Source organism: Barbatula barbatula (assembly GCF_947034865.1).
Source record: "Barbatula barbatula genome assembly, chromosome: 9".
Lineage (NCBI taxonomy): Eukaryota > Metazoa > Chordata > Actinopteri > Cypriniformes > Nemacheilidae > Barbatula > Barbatula barbatula.
Window position 1 is genome coordinate 7,057,362 of NC_136772.1, and position 20,270 is coordinate 7,077,631.

General features: G+C 38.3%; 2 protein-coding genes across 4 annotated transcripts; both read right to left on the reverse strand.

Annotated features, from left to right (window-relative positions):
• Nucleotides 1-144: 144 nt before the first annotated feature.
• Nucleotides 145-3,754, reverse strand: LOC306898340 (uncharacterized protein). 2 transcript variants are annotated; one of them, XM_079463750.1, is made up of 9 exons: nucleotides 3,498-3,754; nucleotides 2,421-2,720; nucleotides 2,199-2,317; nucleotides 1,835-1,895; nucleotides 1,680-1,744; nucleotides 1,419-1,521; nucleotides 1,155-1,273; nucleotides 790-935; nucleotides 145-709 (listed from the first exon to the last, which is right to left on the reverse strand). In XM_079463750.1, the coding sequence occupies exons 2-9, from the start codon at nucleotides 2,482-2,484 to the stop codon at nucleotides 601-603; spliced, it is 786 nt and encodes a 261-aa protein (XP_079319876.1). In that variant the 5' UTR covers nucleotides 2,485-2,720; nucleotides 3,498-3,754; the 3' UTR covers nucleotides 145-600. The 2 variants fall into 2 exon arrangements, with proteins under 2 accessions (XP_079319876.1, XP_079319877.1); XM_079463751.1 differs by having other exon boundaries at nucleotides 1,835-1,889; nucleotides 3,498-3,640.
• A 4,436-nt stretch (nucleotides 3,755-8,190) lies between these two features.
• Nucleotides 8,191-19,762, reverse strand: med14 (mediator complex subunit 14). 2 transcript variants are annotated; one of them, XM_079463858.1, is made up of 30 exons: nucleotides 19,369-19,747; nucleotides 18,946-18,972; nucleotides 18,737-18,842; nucleotides 18,470-18,643; nucleotides 18,252-18,381; nucleotides 17,935-18,063; nucleotides 17,756-17,863; nucleotides 17,377-17,509; nucleotides 17,151-17,301; nucleotides 16,749-16,860; nucleotides 16,394-16,519; nucleotides 16,239-16,317; nucleotides 15,993-16,152; nucleotides 15,179-15,373; nucleotides 14,944-15,078; nucleotides 14,775-14,851; nucleotides 14,533-14,693; nucleotides 14,304-14,450; nucleotides 13,751-13,842; nucleotides 13,518-13,670; nucleotides 12,648-12,917; nucleotides 12,354-12,570; nucleotides 11,877-12,002; nucleotides 10,962-11,144; nucleotides 10,316-10,554; nucleotides 10,022-10,201; nucleotides 9,830-9,937; nucleotides 9,618-9,743; nucleotides 9,279-9,468; nucleotides 8,191-9,198 (listed from the first exon to the last, which is right to left on the reverse strand). In XM_079463858.1, the coding sequence occupies exons 1-30, from the start codon at nucleotides 19,536-19,538 to the stop codon at nucleotides 9,125-9,127; spliced, it is 4,278 nt and encodes a 1,425-aa protein (XP_079319984.1). In that variant the 5' UTR covers nucleotides 19,539-19,747; the 3' UTR covers nucleotides 8,191-9,124. The 2 variants fall into 2 exon arrangements, with proteins under 2 accessions (XP_079319984.1, XP_079319985.1); XM_079463859.1 differs by lacking the exon at nucleotides 11,877-12,002 and having other exon boundaries at nucleotides 19,369-19,762.
• Nucleotides 19,763-20,270: the final 508 nt, after the last annotated feature.

Below are 20,270 nucleotides of genomic sequence, written 5' to 3' on the forward strand. Positions count from 1 at the left end.
CTGGATTTGAAGGATTCACTTTAGTTTCAAAAGAAGTGTAACAATAAATTCCATGTATTGTGTAATTATATGTTATAATATTAAATAATAAAGAAAATCCTGCATGTATGTATATTTTTTATACAAATAATAAAGTGGACATTTGACTAATCAAAACAATTTTATTTCAGAATACAGAACATCTGGCTCAGGAAGAGATGAATTTATAAAAAATAATAATTCTAATTACGATTAACATGTGTAATGCTGATGACCACTGCTAGCACCATCATGTACAGAATGGGAAGAACGTGTAACAGTCACTTCAGTTTTATGCATTTACGAAAAACATTATTGCAGTTTTTAGGAATGAATTCTCTTGATGTCTTGAATTACAGTAAATCATGATTGAGTGCTTACTACTCAAAAATGTATGTAAACATTTATTTATGTACAGCATTGTAGCCTGGTGGGAAACAAGATCTTTAAGATCTTTGCATCAATTCCTCTCTGTTTAATGCAAATGAATAAATAAAATGACATTAAAATGCACATCTCAAACATTTGTTTCTGAAAATTTTTCATTCTGTGATTCATTCACTTCAGCCGCTATGGATTATGTTATGATGAAATGTTAGAGATCAATTCCATGACAGGATTGAGGTCTCTTGTGAGTTCTTCTGAGAGTGATAACACTGTTGATATTAAATTTCGTGTTAAATCGGACACCCTGTGAAGATTAGGATTATTCATTATTGAGGTGACTTTCCTTTTGATTCGTACAAACAGAATAAACAATATCATACTCACCAGCTTGCATACTGTGCTGGCAACTGAGGCTCCAGCTTAGACCCCTCTTCTATAAAAAGAGCCATCTTCAATTGCTTGAAGTTTGCCTCAATATCCTTTCTTATGATGCATAATGGTAAAATGTTTTTGATAGTGTTGAGCACTTGCTGTAAGAGATGCAAAGTGATTACAAGACAAATATTTTTCCTCTACAAAATCATATCAGTTTCAAAAATACTAAATAAAAACAGCCCTTTTTCAAATATTTGATATTACATTGTACAAGAAAAGAATTGAATAAAAATCAAGCTGCATTACACATATTTAAACGTCTATCGAACACGCATTACAGGACAGACCAAATGGATAAACTAAAACAAACTCACATAAATTGCTGACAGCTGATGTGCTACATATTTATGACTGCCCAGATGCTTGATATCTTCATCTAACTGTTGACTGAGTACCAAGAGCTGGTTCAATCTCCCAATGTGAGGAAAATATTCTGGAATTAACAATCAAATTATTGCTAAAAAAAGTATTAGTATAATCACTTTCCATAATAAAATTGTTAATAAATAAATAGAGCCCTACCCATTTGTATGCCCCAGTTAAAGATAATTGCTAGTATTCTATTTCTGAGGTCTCACCATCTGATGGTGGTCTTTCCAACATGTCAACAGAGCTGCCATGTATGACATAAACTTCCACTCGAGGAAACAGGTTGGATAATCCTACAGCATCCAGATAGTCCTACAGAAATAAATGGGAACATTTGGAGGCTAAATTATAACATTTATGACTTTTTATAAATTTAAATAAATAATTTGAATAAAAATAATTATTAAATGATTCATAATTCTTTAAATTAATTGTGTAATAAATAAATTATTTCGATTATATTGAACTACCTCAAGAAGAACAGGTTCAGAAAGATGCTCAAGACACTGATTCATCTGATAAATTAATTCAGCACCTTTTGACAAAACACAATTCAAAGGTCACGTGTGTTGCACTCTAAATACCAATGTATTTTAGGTCGAATATATTTTGTAATTGAGCTTACATTGTTTTTGAAAACAAGGTAAGACCTCTGGGCTTGTGTCCTGTTTGAGCTGCTCCTGAAACTACAAAAAGATTAGACATCTGCACAAGTACAATACAATGGGACGTCTTTAAAACCTGGAAATAAACAGAACAAACAATACCATGAATAAAAAATATATAAACTTCTGTTGTACGCATTTCTAATTCACCAATCACCAAGCCAATGTAACAAAAAGTCAGTCTTTACATTAGTTTAGGCACAACATTTCCTTATCTAGGCCGTTTTAGTTAAGAATTTTGCAATACATTAGAAAAATGCATAACAAAAGCATTTTCTCTAGCAGTCCAATTTGTCTGGACCACGCTGTATGGGTAAGCCTCACCTGATGGACCTGAGCTCTAATCAAAAGGTCCAGCTGGCTGCAGAGACACAGCATCTCCAGCCCCACCTGATCACTGCTCAGGTGGATGGGCATCAAGGGCTTCCTCACACACACCTCAACTGTAAACAATTAACAACAAAACATGCCATAAGTGGTTAAATTACATACATAAATTGTCTTTCAGTCGGACGTTAAAAAAGGGATTGAAGATATCATTTTTACCTTTAAAATATGAATTGTATGAACAAGGTTTGCAGAGCGGATCCGTCAGACTTACAGCTGCCATTATCCCACATGTGACATAGGCTATAACACCGACTCATATAAATACTACTGAATTAACTGGATCATGTATTAATTGGTGTCGATCTTACTACTGGCAGAAGAGCATCTGATCCTCATATTCTCCCTCCATAGTGTTCATTCATTCAGCGGCATCAGATGTTAGTAAGGCGTGGTCAAAGCTGAGAGGACAACGATGAGATGAGAGAGACGCGTCCGTGTTTCGCGAATCTGCTTTACCTGATATAGAAATAGAATCAACGGATGTAAAATGGCATTTGTTTTGAAATCTGAAGTAGGCGGGGCTTATTGGTCCAGCCGTTGTTTCCACGTAGGATGAGTCCGGGGTTCCGGCAAGATGGCGGACCAGGTGCTTTGAAAGATCTGAGCTCTCTAGGCCTGTCCCAGATATTAACAATATTTTGCTATCCAAATTGCCACATTGTGTTCCTTTTTAAAATTATAAACAACAGTGTATTTTAAATCATCGAATCAGTTTGTGCACCATGTCATTGAAGGAAAGGAATCTGGGTAATTTATCCAGCAGCATCGACGCAACTGACGACCACGAGTATGCCGTTAGGATGGAAGTTGTTTCCACCGAAAAAACTAAAAGAAAAGATCCGTTCTCACCGGAAAAGAACTCACCAACAGCTAAAAGGCAGATTACGGGGTCAGAAGGAAATGAAGGTATGAATGCGGTCTTGGATGCAATAAAGCAACTAACTGATAAGGTGGATACACTGGGCTCCCAGCTGAAACAGAACTCCATCATGTTGTCTAGCATAGCTAAGGCTGTCGAGTTCAACGCGGCAGAAATTAAAGATTGCAAAATGCAGCTGCAATCGACAGTTCGAGATGTAACGGCTGTAAAGAAAGACAACGCAGATCTAATGGAACGTGTCCTTGAGTTAGAACGATACAAACGGCGGTGGAATCTCAGAATTCGTGGATTAAAAGAAAAGGATGGCGAAGACATACGGGTGGTGGTAGCTGAGTTACTGGTCAAAATCTCACCTTCATGGTCCTCGAGCATTAACCAGATTGTGGACTCAGTTCATCGAATAGGGAGACGTGAGGGAAACATATCAAGACACGTCATAATTCAGTTCACTCAGAGATTACATCGGGATGCGCTGTGGAGAATGACCAAGGATCACGCGATTTGTAAAGAACTTCGTATCAGCTTTATCGAAGACCTCTGCAAAGCCGACAGGGAGACCCGAGCTGCTCTATGGCCAAAAATTAAAGAAGCAAGAGATGCTGGAAAGCGTGCGTTCTTCAGAGGTGGTGCGGGTTATATTAACGGACAGAGAGTCACTTAGGAGCACACAAGGTAACGATATAGGTTTGGGAAGGCAGTATGGTTTCATCTACATTCAACTCTCACTGAAGGGACATTGCCTATTTGAGCTTTTTCTCACTTCTCTTTAAAAGTTTAGTCTGTTGGACTTTAATATTTACTGACGGTTGTTAGTTTGTTTATGAATATTTTTTTTTCATGTATTTCACTCAATGCTAGGGGCTTAAGAGAGAACACTAAGAGGAAATCAATATTTTTGTTTTGTAAGGGTGAAAAAGCACACTTTATTTTCTTACAAGAAACTCATTCAAGACCAGAGGATGAAAAGTTTTGGGTAAACCAATGGGGTGAAAAAATTATCTTTGACCATGGGTCTAATAGATCAGCAGGTGTGGCCATTTTGTTCTGTAACTCGCCTGGTAAAATATTGACATCTAGATTTAGCAACAATGGCCACTGGCTTGTTTGTGTTCTAGAAATGGATGATCAATACATTTTTTTGATTAATGTTTATGGGTTTAATAATTTAATTCAAAACAGACAGTTGATTTCAGATATTTCTAATGTAATTGTAAACCTTAAACTCATTTATCCAACTGCTGTCATAATTATGGGTGGTGACTTTAACATGGTTAGTGATGAATGGCTTGATAGATATCCCTCCAGATGTAGTCTCAGTTCTTACAACCCTGTTTTAAATGGTCTTTGTCGCACTCACAATCTATTGGATCTCTGGAGATTTAAATATCCTAACGTTAAGCAATATTCATGGTTCAAACCAAACAATGTAGTAAAGTCGAGAATAGATTTTTGGTTAATCTCAGTCTCCGCTTTAGAATTCTTCAGCGACTGTTGTATGTCAGCAGCTCCTCTCACAGATCACGCTGTCATTAAATTGAGCTTTAACCCTCCCGGTGTTAGCCAACGGAATAAAGGGTATTGGAAATTCAATTCTAGTTTATTAAAAAGCCAATCGTTTAATGAGGGTATTAAAGCCACGGTCTCTAATGTGATGTCTGATAGTTCGATTGTATCCTATATTTCCAAATGGGAATTTCTTAAATTTAAAATTAGAGAATATTCAGTTAATTTCGGAAAAACAGTCAATAAAAGTAACAGATTAACTGAAATGAACATCATTAAAGATATAAATATGTATTATAGTAAAACTTCACCTACTGAGAATGATAAACAGAAACTTCAAAATCTTCTAAACAAGCTTGATGAAATTTATCTTCGTAAAGCGGAAGGAGCATTTATCAGGTCCAGAGCCAAATGGATTGAGGATGGGGAAAGAAGTACCTCTTACTTCTGTCGTTTAGAAAAAAGAAGGCAAGAGAAACTTTCAATTAAAGCCTTATCGCTCCAGGGCAAGGTAATTACTGATCAAGCTTCAATCACTAAGGAAGTTGTCTCTTTCTACAGCAATCTATATTCCTCATCATTTTCCCTGGACGATGAAATATTGTTTTTCAATCATATTAAAGATCTTATTCCTCAGATAGATGATGAGGATGTAGCGCTGTGTGATGCTGATATTACTTCCGATGAGTTGGATAAAGTAGTAAATAGCTTGGCTTCAGACAAATCTCCAGGGTGTGATGGCCTCACAGCCAATTTCTATAAACATTTCTGGATTTTTCTTAAAGAACCTTTTTTGCTTATGTTAAAAGAAGCAACTGAATGTATGACTTTCCCCCTCTCTATGAAACAAGGTGTCATAACCTTAATCCCTAAACCTGATAAAGACCCAAAAATTTTAGATAATTTTAGACCAATCACATTATTAAACACAGATTATAAAATTGTAACCCTCATATATGCTAACAGATTAAAATTATTTTTACATAAAATCATAAGTGATTCCCAATCCGGTTTTATGAAGGGAAGATCCATACATAATAATATTCGTTTAGTGCTTGATCTTTTAGATTACGGACATCTAATAGAAGATGGTGGCTTTATTCTTTTCATTGACTTCTACAAGGCATTTGATTCAATTGAACACCAATTTATTTTTGACTGTTTAAATTTGTTTGGTTTTGGTGATAAATTTAGAAATATTATAAAATCCCTTTATGAAAATTCGAATAGTTCGGTTTCTTTATCGGGAGGTACATCACCAAGATTCCCAATCAATCGTGGCATAAAACAGGGCTGCCCTATTTCCCCTTTTCTGTTTATTATAACTACAGAAATGCTTTCTATCTTTATTAAGAACTCAAGCATAGCCCCCTTGGAGATACTTGGCCAGCCAGTTATCATTAGCCAGTTTGCTGATGATACTACCATTTTCATGAAACAGCTAACTGAGGTCCCCAAAATTTTACAAATAATTCACACCTTCTCTAAAGCCTCCGGTTTGAAAATGAATTTGGATAAATGTGAATTAATGCCAATTCATCAATGTCTTTTGACTGAGGCTTATAACATCCCTATAAAGTCTAAAGTTAAGTACTTAGGAATGCTTATTTCAAAAGATTCTGGTGAATTGGAGGATATGAATGTGTGGAAAGTTTTAGATAAATGTCAAATTAAACTTAACTCTTGGTTGTTGCGTGATATAAGCTTATTAGGTAGAGTTTTTTTGACTAAAATGGAGGGCATTTCAAGGTTAATCTATCCTGCATACACAATAGCTATTTCGAATAGAGCCATTAAAAAAATCAACCAGATTAACTTTGGTTTCATCTGGAGGAAAAAAACCCATTACATAAGAAGAGTTGAGATAACAAAAGATTATAAAGATGGAGGGCTACAAGCAATTGATTTTGATTCTATAAATGGGACGCTGAAAATTAAGTGGTTGAAATCCTTCTTGAACCACAATAATTGTTGGTTTCACATTCCCAGAGAATTGTTTAAGAAATTAGGAGGAATAGAATTTTTACTTAATTGTGATTTCACCGTTCAACGTCTTCCAATTAAACTATCCAAGTTTCATCAACAGGTTTTGTTATATTGGAAAATTTTATATAATCATAATTTTACACCACACAATTCACCATTATGGAACAATAGATATATTACGGTCAGGAACAAATCACTGTTTGACAAGAACTGGATGGAGAAAGGTATTTGGTCAGTGTCCCATTTAATTGACAGTAATAGTGGAATTATACCATATGAAAGTTTCTGTGTTAAATATAATCTCATTTGCAATCGGGCCAAATTTGAGTCTATTATTAAAGCCATCCCAAAATCTGTTATATGTCTAATTAAAGAAACTCTCTCTTATTCTGTCGCTATAATCCCACATCTCCCCGCACTTGTAGTTGAAGGCCGTGATTTTAAAGGATGCCAACTTTCAAACCAAACGATAAGAAATAAATTTAACAACATTTCTTTTCCTGTATTAGTTTATAGAAACTCAATTTCAATTTTTTTTTCAAAAGATACCATTCCCAGACTTCGAACCAAATATTTAAAATTTCCTTTGCCCCCCAAAGTTAAAGAAGTTCATTTCAAAATTCTAAATGGGATATATCCATCGAGTGAATTTTTACGAATTCGATTTGGTTTTGATTCCAATAAATGTTTATTCTGTGATGATATTGAAACCTCAGAGCATTTGTTTTTTCATTGTATGTATGTAGAGGCCTTATGGTCTGACATATACGACTGGCTTCATCCAAAGATACCCCACCTCAAAGACTTCACACCAAAGGACATTATATATGGACGTATAATGGCAAATGACAATGACTTCCTGGTTAACAATATCCTCATGCTTGGGAAATTTTTTGTGCATAAAGCTAAATACCTAAAGGTGATACCAAGGTTCTATGCCTTTCATGGTGAATTTGTTTCATTTACAAAAGCCCTTACAGTAATTAAGAAGAATAATGCAATTAGTCTTTTGTCTAAAATAGAAGAATTTGATTTAAAGAAAAAACCCTAGCCCCTTATATATATTTTTTTTTTATTTATTTATTTATTTTTTATTTTATTTTATTTATTATTTTATTACTTGTATTATTATTTAACGATTTTTCTTGTTTGTGTGTATGTTATGCACCTGCACCCGTTTTGTACGTTTATGGGTAAGAACTGTTATCATTGCCATAATGTTTGTACATGAATATTTGTTCAATAAAAAAAAAAAAAAAAAAAAAAAAAAAAAAAAAAAAAACGTAGGATGAGTCCAGTATGACTTTTCACCGTATTGAAACCTGTTCACCAATTCACCATATATGTTAAATTGAATAGCTTTTAAATCTGTTTGAAGTCGTTTGTCCTATACATTTATGTTCATGGTACGAATGGCGTTGTCATGTGGTCTGTGGTGTACTTTTTAGAGCGAAGGTCGGGATGGACCAATCATATCGTGTGTGTGATCGTGGATAGAGCTTAGTTTTTAAACGCGTGAAAAAACATTGGAGCTGAAGTCGATTGTTTAAAATGTTTGCCGTTCATGTATTTACACAACTGTGAAAAACAAAACGCGTTCTGAAAACGGTTCAAGGAGAGTCTGCTGGCATTCTGAGCCGCCTTGCGCCCCCTTGAGAAAGAAATCGGTATGTTACAAAGACAGTGATATTACATGATCTACCCAAACGGTACCCGACCGATCCAGATTCTGTTCAAATTAATCCTATGTATGAACTAAAAGCTTTTTACTTTTGATCCAATGACAAACTTTTCGCAACAAATGGCTAAACCGCCCCTAAATACATGTCATGGCAAACAGAACAGAGCTTTGTAATTTCTATCTTTTCAAAATATTTCACCTCAGCAAACAAATGAGGGATTATTAATGAACTGATGGAGTTGTTTCTAATGTTTATTATTATAATAGTAATAAACACAGAAAAGAAAAGTCTTCGATCTCTTTCATGATTCCAACGAACACGACTTTAGATGGTCACTATATTCAAAGTGACAGGTGTATTAAATCAAAGTAATGCAATGAAAAAAAAACATTTAAATAGTGTGCTGATAAAGAAAACATCCAATACCTACACAGTATTGATATCTTGTAATACAAGAGACAACACATTTTTTCTGGAAAATCGATTAAAAAAATACAGCTGTAGTTCAACATTTTTTTCTATCACAACCCTTTCCTTAAGAAGTGCATCTGACAAAAATAACTCTGTCAGCAGAACTAAGCCAAGCTATAAAAAAGAAAGTCCTGCTTTTGCGCCATTTGTTCATTTACATGCTTCATAACAATACAATAAAAAATGTTCCATCGTATTTCTGCTCCTTTTTGGCAATATTATACACCAGAGGAAGAGTTTATTGGCTGTAGCAGATAACCTGAATCTCCATGGACTTTAAGGAGATAATTTATTCACTGATAAGTCTGGGGGAGAGTTTCCTGATGAGGGATACTGAGTTATGGCCGTCCACCTGGGTTCAGTGTGAGATTAGCCATGAGTTCATGAACCGCTCCAAATATAGTGCACTCTCCTAAAGGAAAGGATAACACATTAGAATAGTGTGTACATTGGAATTTGAACAGTAAATGTAACTATATAGAGACAACAAACCTGCTCGTGGAGGATGGTGATCATTAAACCTCCTGAGGATGGAGCTGACCATCAGGGCCGCGGCCCCTGACGAGCTATGCTGACGGGGAATATCGGCCTGTTGGGTCAGTCCAGTGGCCATATCATACACAATGGGCACTATGATGTTGACGGGCTCCTGGGGTCCCGGCAGCCTCTGGGTCAACTGGAGCTGTAAACAGCATAAGATCAACAGTTAATTAAAATCCCAGTAGTCAGAACCGCAGGGGACAACACATGCTTTGGTTTATCACTTAAGACCACAAAATGATTGATCAATCATGAATGGCTAGAATACTAGTATAATACCAATTCACTTACAAAGAACAGCATTTTGGTCTTGAGTACCACAGCGATGGTTCCTGGTGGGGCAATGGGAGGAGCGCTGGGTGGGATGGTCAGACAAAACTGCACATTCCAATTCAGCTGAGCAGCCTGGTCTGGGAACTAGAAGAAAAATGTCGGATTGATTACCTTTCTAAATCTATGTTTGCATCACACGTAAACAAACAAACAAAGATGGATGTGCTTACCAACTCCAGTTTCATAATTCGAACACAGTCTCTGAGTATATTGGTAGGAGCCCCCAACAACTTTGTGAAAGCGTTAAGTGTGTTGTATTTAAATGGTGGTCCAGCAACCTAAGATAACAATGAAAAAACTGTATAACAAAACTGAAAAAGAAAGTGCCCAACATGTTACGCGGTAAAGATTTGATTTTCTACCCTGGTTTCAAAGAACTTCTCCAGAACTTGCAGTTCCTCTTGTGACCAGGGTCCAGTGTTTTCTGGGGTGACCTTCAGCTGCAGCGTCTGGTAGGACTTGGGGTTTAAAGCCACTCTACACTTAAGAACTTCTGTTTTAAACATGATCACGCCTGGTTCGTTGGAGTTCACGATAGTGAGCTGCAGAGACCATAGGGACATTAAGATGAGTTTCGGTATGTGGCTATTAAGTAATAAGTTCATTTTAGTTTCTAGATGCGTTCTGACCACAGAACGGGACAGTTTCAGACTCACATTTGGTTCTAACTGGATGATTCTCTGTAGGTGGCGTCTCATGATGACAGAACCCAGGAAGCGTTCCAAAGGTGAGCAGAGGTAGCTGCCTGCCAGCCCTGGCACTGGGCACGGCATGGGTGAAGGCAGAAGCAGCACGTGCAGTTTACTGTGGGTGAGGATGGTGGGAATGGAGGCGGCCCAGGAACGCTGGGGCAGTTTGCGGGGTGGAGGCATATTGGTTGGCATGGCCTGGGAACCTGTGAGCACATGTACATAGTTACTGAAACTAATCCAGTTACCACATATTGTTCAAAGGAATTTTTCTTCGAAAAACTAAAATGTCTGGCAACTTGTAAATCAAAACTATTCACACTAAGATTTTTATTAATGATTCTAAATTAGGCATTATTTGTATGTTTGGACTGCAACAATTTTAAAACAATTAAAGATATTTTCCTCTCCAAACTTCATTCAAGCGATGTAAAAAAGTACTTTGTAGACATGGTAGTAACCTAGTTATTGCCCCTATTTCATCCCAATTTTTAATGCAGAATAAACTCTTTAGATTAGATGGGAATATGGGTAAATCAAAAATAACCAAACTCATTTTATATTTCAGTGAATCAACTCTTTGAATTTACTGACAGACAGTCTATGGACTTACTGGTTCCAGCTCTTGGGGAGTGGGATACATCTGGAATGGGTGAGTGCAATGAAGGGTTGCCTGGTGACATGCCCGGGATCCGTGCCCCGGGGGAGGGTCCGGAGACCTGCGGGGACAACGGCCAGTTGCCAACCCTCGGGCTGGCAGACACCATCGTGTAGGGTGAACTGGGATCAAGAGTTCCTGCAAGACATTTAGATGACAATTCACCTTCAAGATCACAGATTATACATTTATAATCTAATGTATACAATGCTAAAGATCTGATGTTAAAAATAGTCCAGAGAAATTCTGAAGGCAGTATTTTTAGCTGTCGTCAAAGTCACTTTTATGAGGCACCATAATGTAAAAAATGTAAAGTAACTGAAACTGTTGCACACATTATAAAAGGTATGGTGCTGATTCAATCAATTTAAACATTATGAATTACGGTGCACTGACTGATGCCAACCCAATTTTTTATACAAAAAGATCTTAAACATGACTTAATGCTAACAATCACATTCAGTACACATAAAAATAACATGCGGCTATAAAGCAATATCAATATGTGAAATGACTTGATTTGTATAATTTTATATCACACAGGTACACCAAGAAATCAGTTTAAAAACAGTACAAAGTATACTTTTCATCTGTGTTGAAATCCAGCATATAATCATGTGTATGACTCAAGACGCTTTTGTCCTCCCAGGAAGAAGCAGGAAATTATGAGCAAGAGAATGCAGAACTAACAAGCAAATGCCCATATCTGCTGACTGCACCCCCACCCCATGCGGTAGTTTAAGAGGTGATAATATAAGATCACAAATCTTTCACCAGCTTCAAACCAGCCCCAAGTCTGAAAACCCTGGGCGGCAGAGGTAAGGAAAGCCAATCAACAGGCCCTGGATCCAGGCCTCCCGTAAAACTTACCATGCGGGCTGGCAAAGTTGGAGGTCTGCCCCATAGAAATGCCCAGGGAGGAGGGAGAAGGGGTGGGCCCGAAGGGAGAAGGGGCCCGCAGAGCTCCGCTAGGGGAATTGGCTGCATGGATGTTCCCTGCACACAATTAACCAATCAATGGCCTTATCAAAAGCTCTCCTGTTCTTTCACGCTCTCGTTCACACACTAAAGCAGGTAAGGAGCTGCAGGCCCCGGGCAGAGATGGTAAGACGGGTATATGACTACGGGCATGACTCTTGAGTTTGGCGCAAGGTCAACTCTTCTGGGCATATGAGAATGGTGACAATGTGAATAATGCGCAAAGGCAGGCATGCGTTCAGCGATGGGAGGGACACCGGTGAAAGAATGCTTTATCTTCCTTTCTGCCTCCGAGGCAGCATGACTAGCATTTCCAGCACAGGCAGAGCAAACAAAAGCATTTGACATGAACTAGATGCATATATATACCTGGAGACTGCGTTGCCATCATGGAAGGCGAGGGAGGCACGTGGTACGGGTTAGGGGGAGATGTGAGGGGCGGGTATACGCCTCTGCCCGGAGGCTGCGCCTGTGTGTGGGGCATGAAGTTGTCATCCATGCTTATGGGGGAGGGAGGGTTGTCGTCCTCATTGACAGAGCGTCTGCGGGCATCCTGGTTACTGTCCACAAACATGTTCAAGAACGTCTGCGGAAAAGCATGGGAAAATTCAATAGTGCTGTAACTTAGTGATCAAATCGTTTTGGTGATTTTTTTTCACTCACCTTTAGTCCAGGTGCAGGGTAGAAACCTTCCACTATCTTGGTGTTGTCAAAGAGACTGTAGGCGCCATCACGGATGGCCACCACACCTCTGCTACGGCAATATATGTCAATGCAGTACATGTTGCGGAAGGCCAGGCGGATATGAGTGGGCGACTGGGGCAGGATGGAGAAGCATTGATAAGCTGTGTTGGTCCTTTGGGTGAGGCCCAGCATGGGCACGGTGGGTAGCTTGTTAATGGCATTCAGAGGAGCTTGAGTATCTGAGAGCACCTGAGAACAGAAGTATGTGAGTTTAACATACAACATGACTAATAAAAAAACGGTCATAAGTAGCACGGGTACATTTGGTTCCAAAATTTGTTAATAAAAAACATGACTTTTGAGTTATGATGTTTTTATTGTGTTAGTTAGCTGTATTTTTTTAGTTATTATGGCTTAAATCAAAACAAACCAACTGCAGTTTGATTGATATTAATTGGAATACACAATGAAAAAACTAGATTTTTGAAAAATGTAAAAATCTCCTTTGTAGCAATAGCCAACAATACAATTGTATGGGTCAAAATTATCGATATTTCTTTTTGGCAAAGGATATTAAGTAGAGATCATGTTTCATGAAGAATTTTGCACCCTTAGATTTTCAAATAAATTCCAAAAAGTAACCCTAATGACTGGTTTTGTGGTCAAGGGTCACATATTTGCCCATTTTACACTGTATGACATGTGTATGGGTGCTTATTGTGTGTAACAGTGAAAATCATTTAAAAGAAACACCTACAATGCACAACTACCAATTTTACTCCCATTACTGTACTCCTGCATTTTTGAAAAAACATAATATGAGATAACAGAAGGCCAATCTGTAGATACCTGTAGAAGTTGTACTACATTGGGTGTTTTGTTGAACATCTCTTGAAGTTGGTGAAGAATGATGTTGTGACAGTTGCTACAACCTGAATTTGGCCCCACAGTCCCCAGGGACAGTTGATAGCGCTGGGTCACTGAGTTCCATTGTATTGTAACCTGCAAAAGAAAAGCATAATCAAAGCTATGAAATAAAGCTGAAAGGTCCTTTAAAATCTGGATGATGCAAAGGTGTTTACCGAGCTGCCTTTTGTGTTGCCATAACACAGGACCAGTTTCCGATAATTATAAAGCCGTATCTCTGAGAACAGGCTTAAATACGATGGCATTTCTGTAAAGCAAATTAACGATTAATAATGATTATGCAGTAGTTAGACAGTTTAGAAAAATAAACAATGAAATATTGATGATTCTCAAATGTGACCCTGGATCACAAAACCAGGTTTCAAGTAGCACGGGAACATGTTTAGTAAAGACAATAATAAGCAATTTTGTCAAAATAATTGTTTTGCACCCTCAGATTCCAGAGATTTAAAGGGTTGTATCTCCACCAGATATTGTCCTGATAACCCATACATCGATAAAAAACTTAATTATTTACAATTATTTTTTTTGTTGTCCAGGGTCACAAATGTACTTCGTCATGAAAGGAACTTAACACCAGAAACTTGGATATCATTTATAATTTGAAATATTAAAAAGATTTTGAACCAATGAGATCGTATAGTGGGTGGGACTACCCAGCGTGACATGACATAAAAAAAAGCAAGTCAGTGTAACAGTTGCACTAACCGGGTAAGGAGCGTGAAAATTCCAGCACACATTCATACAGTTTACTAATGCTGTTCCAGTCATTTAAGAACATCTCCACCACCTTCCTGCCACCCACTGGCTCGGACAGTGGATTCTCATACGTCAGATAGACATGCCGCATGGAAGCTGTATCGACACGCACAGCAAATATTTTAAAAGACCATTTATTACACATGCACATCCTCGCACTGAAATGCACAGACTTTACCTTGCTCTTTGTTAGATGTACCGTTAAGAGGGCAACTGGCGAAAATTAATTCGGCCACCCAAGTGCGATTATTTCGGCCCTGTAATCTGAATGTGCAATCCAGAAGGGTGCGCTCTAGAGCCTTTCTCGTTTCCTCACCTACTGCCTTACAAGGTGAAATTCTGAGAGAAGAGGAAAGTAGTCAAACTATAGTTCAAATCTAGTGTATGTGCCCTTCTACGCTGCAATAAGACAAATCTTACTTTAAAATACGTATGGCATGGCTACAGCCGTCTCCCTCCACCTGCACACCCTGATGAGGAATCTCCATATTGGACAGCTGTATTGGAAAAGAGTGAGAAAAAGAATCAAAGAAAATTTATGAAAAACAAAGCACAAACAAATCTCATTCTCATTGAATGTGTATAGTACCTCACAACGGAGTCCAATGAGAGGCATATTGGTGTCACACATGGCCACCAGGTGGGCCAGTTCTTTATTAAAGGCACACATCTCTCCTGACCTCTTGGGTTTCTTCGGTTCAACTGCATTTTGCTCTCCTGACAACTGTGGACAGATCAAAATATATTCAGGTACCACAGATGCATAGTAGAGTATGCAATAATATTTACACACTCAGAACAGCATATTCTGTTGGGTATCGCACCTTCCTCTTGGCTCCGGGCCGAGCTATTCGACCAGAGGAAATGTCCTGCACAAGTTCCTCCAGGTTGGGCTTAAATTGCTGCAGCAGCTGGGCACAGGGAAGGCCGTCCTCTCCCTCCACCTGACTCACAGAGAGGAAGTAATACTTATACTGCAGCTCTGTTGGACTGCTGGCCATGTCAAACATCTCCACTGCCTGAGAAAAGATGAAGGATGTTATAGTAAAGTAACTGCCAACCTAAGTTTCCAGCTCATTTTTATTTAGTGAAAATAAATCTGAATCATTAATGAAAAGTGAAAGTTGACCCAAACTCACCCTCTTTTCATTTCAAACCTTTATGATTTTCTTGTATCCACAGAACACAAAAGATATGAAGAGTTTATTTCCAAAATGAGACATAAAAATAGCGTTTTTAAGGTTTTTCAATTATCGTGTTTTTTATTGTGCATTCCAATTAATATGAATCAAACTGCAGATGGTTTGTTTTGATTTAAGCCATAATAACAAACAAAACCGGTGTCTCATTTTGGAAACAAACTCTTCATATTTTGAAGAAAGTTGGTTACCGAACAGCACTGGACCCCATTCACTTCAATTGTAATGGACACAAAACCAATATAAGTGAAAGGGGTCCAGTTAACAACATTTTTCAAAATATCTTCTTTAGTATTCTGCGGAAGGAAGGAAGTCATACAGGCTTAAAATTACAAAGCGGTGAGTAAAGGATGACAGAATTTGTATTTTTGGGGGATTTATCCCTTTAAATTGAAAATAAAGCTGAAGGTTTCTTTAAAAAGAAGATTAAGGTATTTACAATATAGTACAGTGGGAGGCGGGTGAGTTTGATGAAAAGGCGATGTTTCGACAGGTTGCCCACAGGATGATTGGTCAAATTCGACAGATGAAGAGTGTCTGTGCAAAGCGTGGGAAGATGTTTTACAGACTGTCGACACCTCTGCTCTCCTAGCCAGAACCTGTTTAAAACACAAATCACGTTTATATCCACCAATGTTACTGTCACGGTCTGAAACACATCAAGAGTAGGACAATCAAAGCTTACTTTAGCTGCTGAAGCCATGTGATGATGCGTTTCATGTCATCATTGATGTTCTTCTCAATTTCATCTATCATAGACTGATCTGGAAAGAGTCGAGACAGGTTAAATCTGACATTCACATAATGATTTCAGGTAGCTCTGATATATCTGTGACTAACCGACTCCGTAAAGCATCGGCTGAAACATCCCCGAGTGTAAATCGACAAATATGTGAAGGCATTCGGATCGGCCGCAGGGCTCGAGTATTGGAATGACCAGTGTGGGTAAGGCAGTCTCAATGAATGCTGGAAAACAAATACAGAAAATTAGGAATCAGTCAGGTGGGTCAGGTGGTGTTCTCTATAATAAAGAACATATTTGATAATCCAGATTATGAGACGGATGACGATGGATGCTTATGAGTCAATGTGGCGTATAAAAGAATAAATAAATAAATAGAGAACTAATGTGTATTAATTACAAAAACAACACCATCAAACATTGGTTGCGTTGAAGGTGGCATAAAAGACTCACAGTTATCACTGGGGTTGCTGGTTTTGAGAATGGCTTTGAGTTCCTGCAGCTTTTGATGCGAGCGAGCGTGAACACTATCGATCAAAAGCTTTTCCACCGAAAGATGATCAATCTGAAAAAAAAAAAACAGGCCCCACTCATATGTTACCAGTTTTCATACATATTCTGTTAACATAAACTCGCTTTTAAAGGGATAACCAAACAGATCTCATATCCATTGACTCCTATAGTCTTTATTTCCCCTACTTTGGCAGCAAATGGGGGATAAGATCTGTTGTGATTCAAATGTCTTGTTATTGTTAAGCAGAACAAAGAAATGTATACAGGTTTCATACGATTAAAAATGATGACAGAATTCAAAATTTTGGGTGAACTGTCCCTTTAAGGAATTATGACACTCACCTTCATGGCTCTTTCCATTAACTTGGAATCACATGCCGGCAGTGGAGGCTCATGTGCGATTTGTAAAGGCTTGGAACCATCAGTCTCATCGATTCTGATGGTGACCTTGTGCACTGATGCAGTGCCAGTCTTTCTACCCAGTACCTGTTGACTACATGACAAAAACAATGAGCTGCAAAATTGAAGGAAACTGAACATTTGGTAGCGAGATGATTTTGAAACCTACTTCCAGACGGACAGCGTAAGGTATTTGGCAGGGAGGTAGCGCTCCACCTGCACTAGATCACCCCATCGCTCTCTGACCAACATGAGAGTCTGTGAATGAAGCACTTCTAGCTGCAGCGACAGGCAGAACGAATCTGACACCATTCATCAAGGAATTATGACAATAAATACAAACAGGGTTTGAATACAATTATGTTTCATAAATAAAATTTGGTCAAAGAACTAAAAATATATTTATTTATTTACTTTTGACGCCATACCAGTACTAAAGGCTAATCCTGGCAAACTTAGTCATGGTATAAAAACTTTGCAGCATAATATAAGATTGTAGGATCTGCTAAAACACATAGACCTATCTTAGTCTTGTGCTGAAAGGATACGAAGACAGTTGTACATGTCCTGAAGAGGCTTGTCATCTCCAAACAGCCGGGACTGTACCAGCTCATGGATGTAATTTACCTGCATACTGTGGACCAACGACCGTCCATCTTAAAGAAAGACACAGAAAGTGTAATTACATGTACTAGACCACCTAAGTGTGCATTTAATAAAAAATTACCTCCAGTCTCCTTGTCTTCCACTAGTATCTCCATTTTCAGCAGTCTCCAGGGGATATCAGGATCATCTCCCATCACTGTAAGTGTGGCCTCAAATTCCCCTTCAACTCGAAACTTCACCCGTCCGTTGGCTTGAGATGCAAAAGAAATGACATGCATTAAAGTTAATATCCTGATCTTTACAGAGTCGAGCATAAATGGCTTAAGAAATTATCCTTGCACATCATGAACACATATCTTTTGTTATTATATACAACCTTCTGATAATAAAAAACTGGCATTTTCAGCCGCGTTAAAGTGTATAGGGTTTGGAACGTACCCACTGTTAGGTTGGCCAGCTGTGGAGGCAAATCCGTTGTGACCAGTCGATGCCGCAAGATTTGATTCAGTTGATTTAGTGTAGTCTGCTTCTCTGCTTTGGTTATAGGGTCTGGAGGAATAATTTTGTCCTGAAAGAATGAACAACAGCGTTTATGTAAACTTTTTAAGGTGTGTTCACTTTGAGCTGTTGAATGCTTCTTAAGATCAAGTACTCACCCGGATACAGGTGGGCAGGCGTGGGTAAGACCCCGTGGTAAGCACATCGATGGCGAACGGGATGGCAAAGCTTGGCAAACGAGCATGTACCAAGGCGTCCCTGGCCAGTGATGCGAGTCGGTCAGCCGTATCGACAAACAAGTAAGCTTGTTGATCCAGAAAGGAGGAAATCATCTACAAAATGAGCCAAAGGAGTAATTAAATCAAGTGAAAAAACTTTCTGGTACTTAATACACAGATTGGAAGTGAGTAAAACAAAAAACTTACCGCACATTTCTCCACCTTTCCAGCATTACTTGCCCATTTCACAAGACCAAGTAGTCGAACGAAAAGCTGCCGCGTTCTACTGGCAAACTGAACGATTTCAATTTTTCTGTCAAAAATAAGTCAGAAACGTTTAGATGTGAGGATAATGTAACCAGCCTCACACTCTTGGAAAATGTGATAATTTTTCTCAAACGTTAAGAGTTTCTTACCGTTCCATATCTGTTTTTCGTGGGAGTCTGTAAAAATAGCAATGTTACAGTTACATGTCAAATCATGGCATGAAGCATTTCACACGTTAAATTGGAATAAAACAATAGGATAATATAAAAACAATTTGGCACAAAACAAAAAACAATCAAAGCTCCACATCCCCTCTGATCACAGGGATTGGTATAATTTTAGTGTAATGGTAGTTATATACTTTAGGGACATCTGCTGGAGGAAAAGCAATGTTACAGAGGCTATACTGTCAATCTACTATCAAGTTCGGCAGTGAATGAGCAGAGATAACCTGCAAAGCAATGTTAAGGAAACATATGAGACTGTAGCAAACGACCTAAAGTTGAACTTGACATCATCTACATTTAACCAAACCTGCCCATTCAAAACAATCCGATCTCTTATAAACTCACAGCTCGGCCAGCAGAGTGATCTCATGATAGGTCCGCTGCAGTAGAAACTCGATCAGGAGGCTCAGTCGGACCCCTTGCGTGGCCGGCGCTCCTAACGGGGGCTGCGGGGCAGAAGTTGGACCCCCGGCGGGGACCAGCTGCCCGTCCGAACCGATCTGAACCGGGGCCATTTTAAAATTCAACTGGAGCGATATGCGAGCGCGGTTCCGACCCTTTCCACTTGCGTTTACCGTAAACGGACTGAGGAAATATTATACCGGCTTAGTTCTGAGGCTGATATGAAAGTAAAAAAAATTCACCCCATTGAGAAGCGAGAAAATACATCGATAACGTGCCAGTAGGGTACAGATGGAGCCCCGGCATTACACATTGAGGAGCTGAAGCAGGAAACAAAACTCGTATTTCCATAAATGGCCGCTGGATAAATTATTTTAGAATAAAAGTTTAAACAGTGCCAATTAATACGATTCGTTTGTATAACAGCGCATGTACCTTGGACTCTCACTTGATAAAAAATATGTATTGTGTGCATGTGTGGATAAATAGCATCTTAAGAAAGATAAGCTGTCGAAAAAGAGAAAGCTGGGGAACTTTTATTCTGCAGCAGTAAACGGTCAAGCAAAGCTTCCGGTTTGTATTTTTACATATTTTATTGTATTTTTAATCATACGATTTATTGTATACAAAATACCTAGCAATACTTTTGACAATATACAAAACAGTCAACTCATTGTCGAAAGTTCTACACAATAATACAGTACAAGAAAGCATAGGAAAAAGGGCAATGATAATTAATTACAAAAATAGTATAAGGAGTAGTAGTAGGCTCAGAAAGTTACACTCGCATGACCTTAAGTCACATTTATAAAGGAAATATAATTTTTATGAATATTGTGAATACT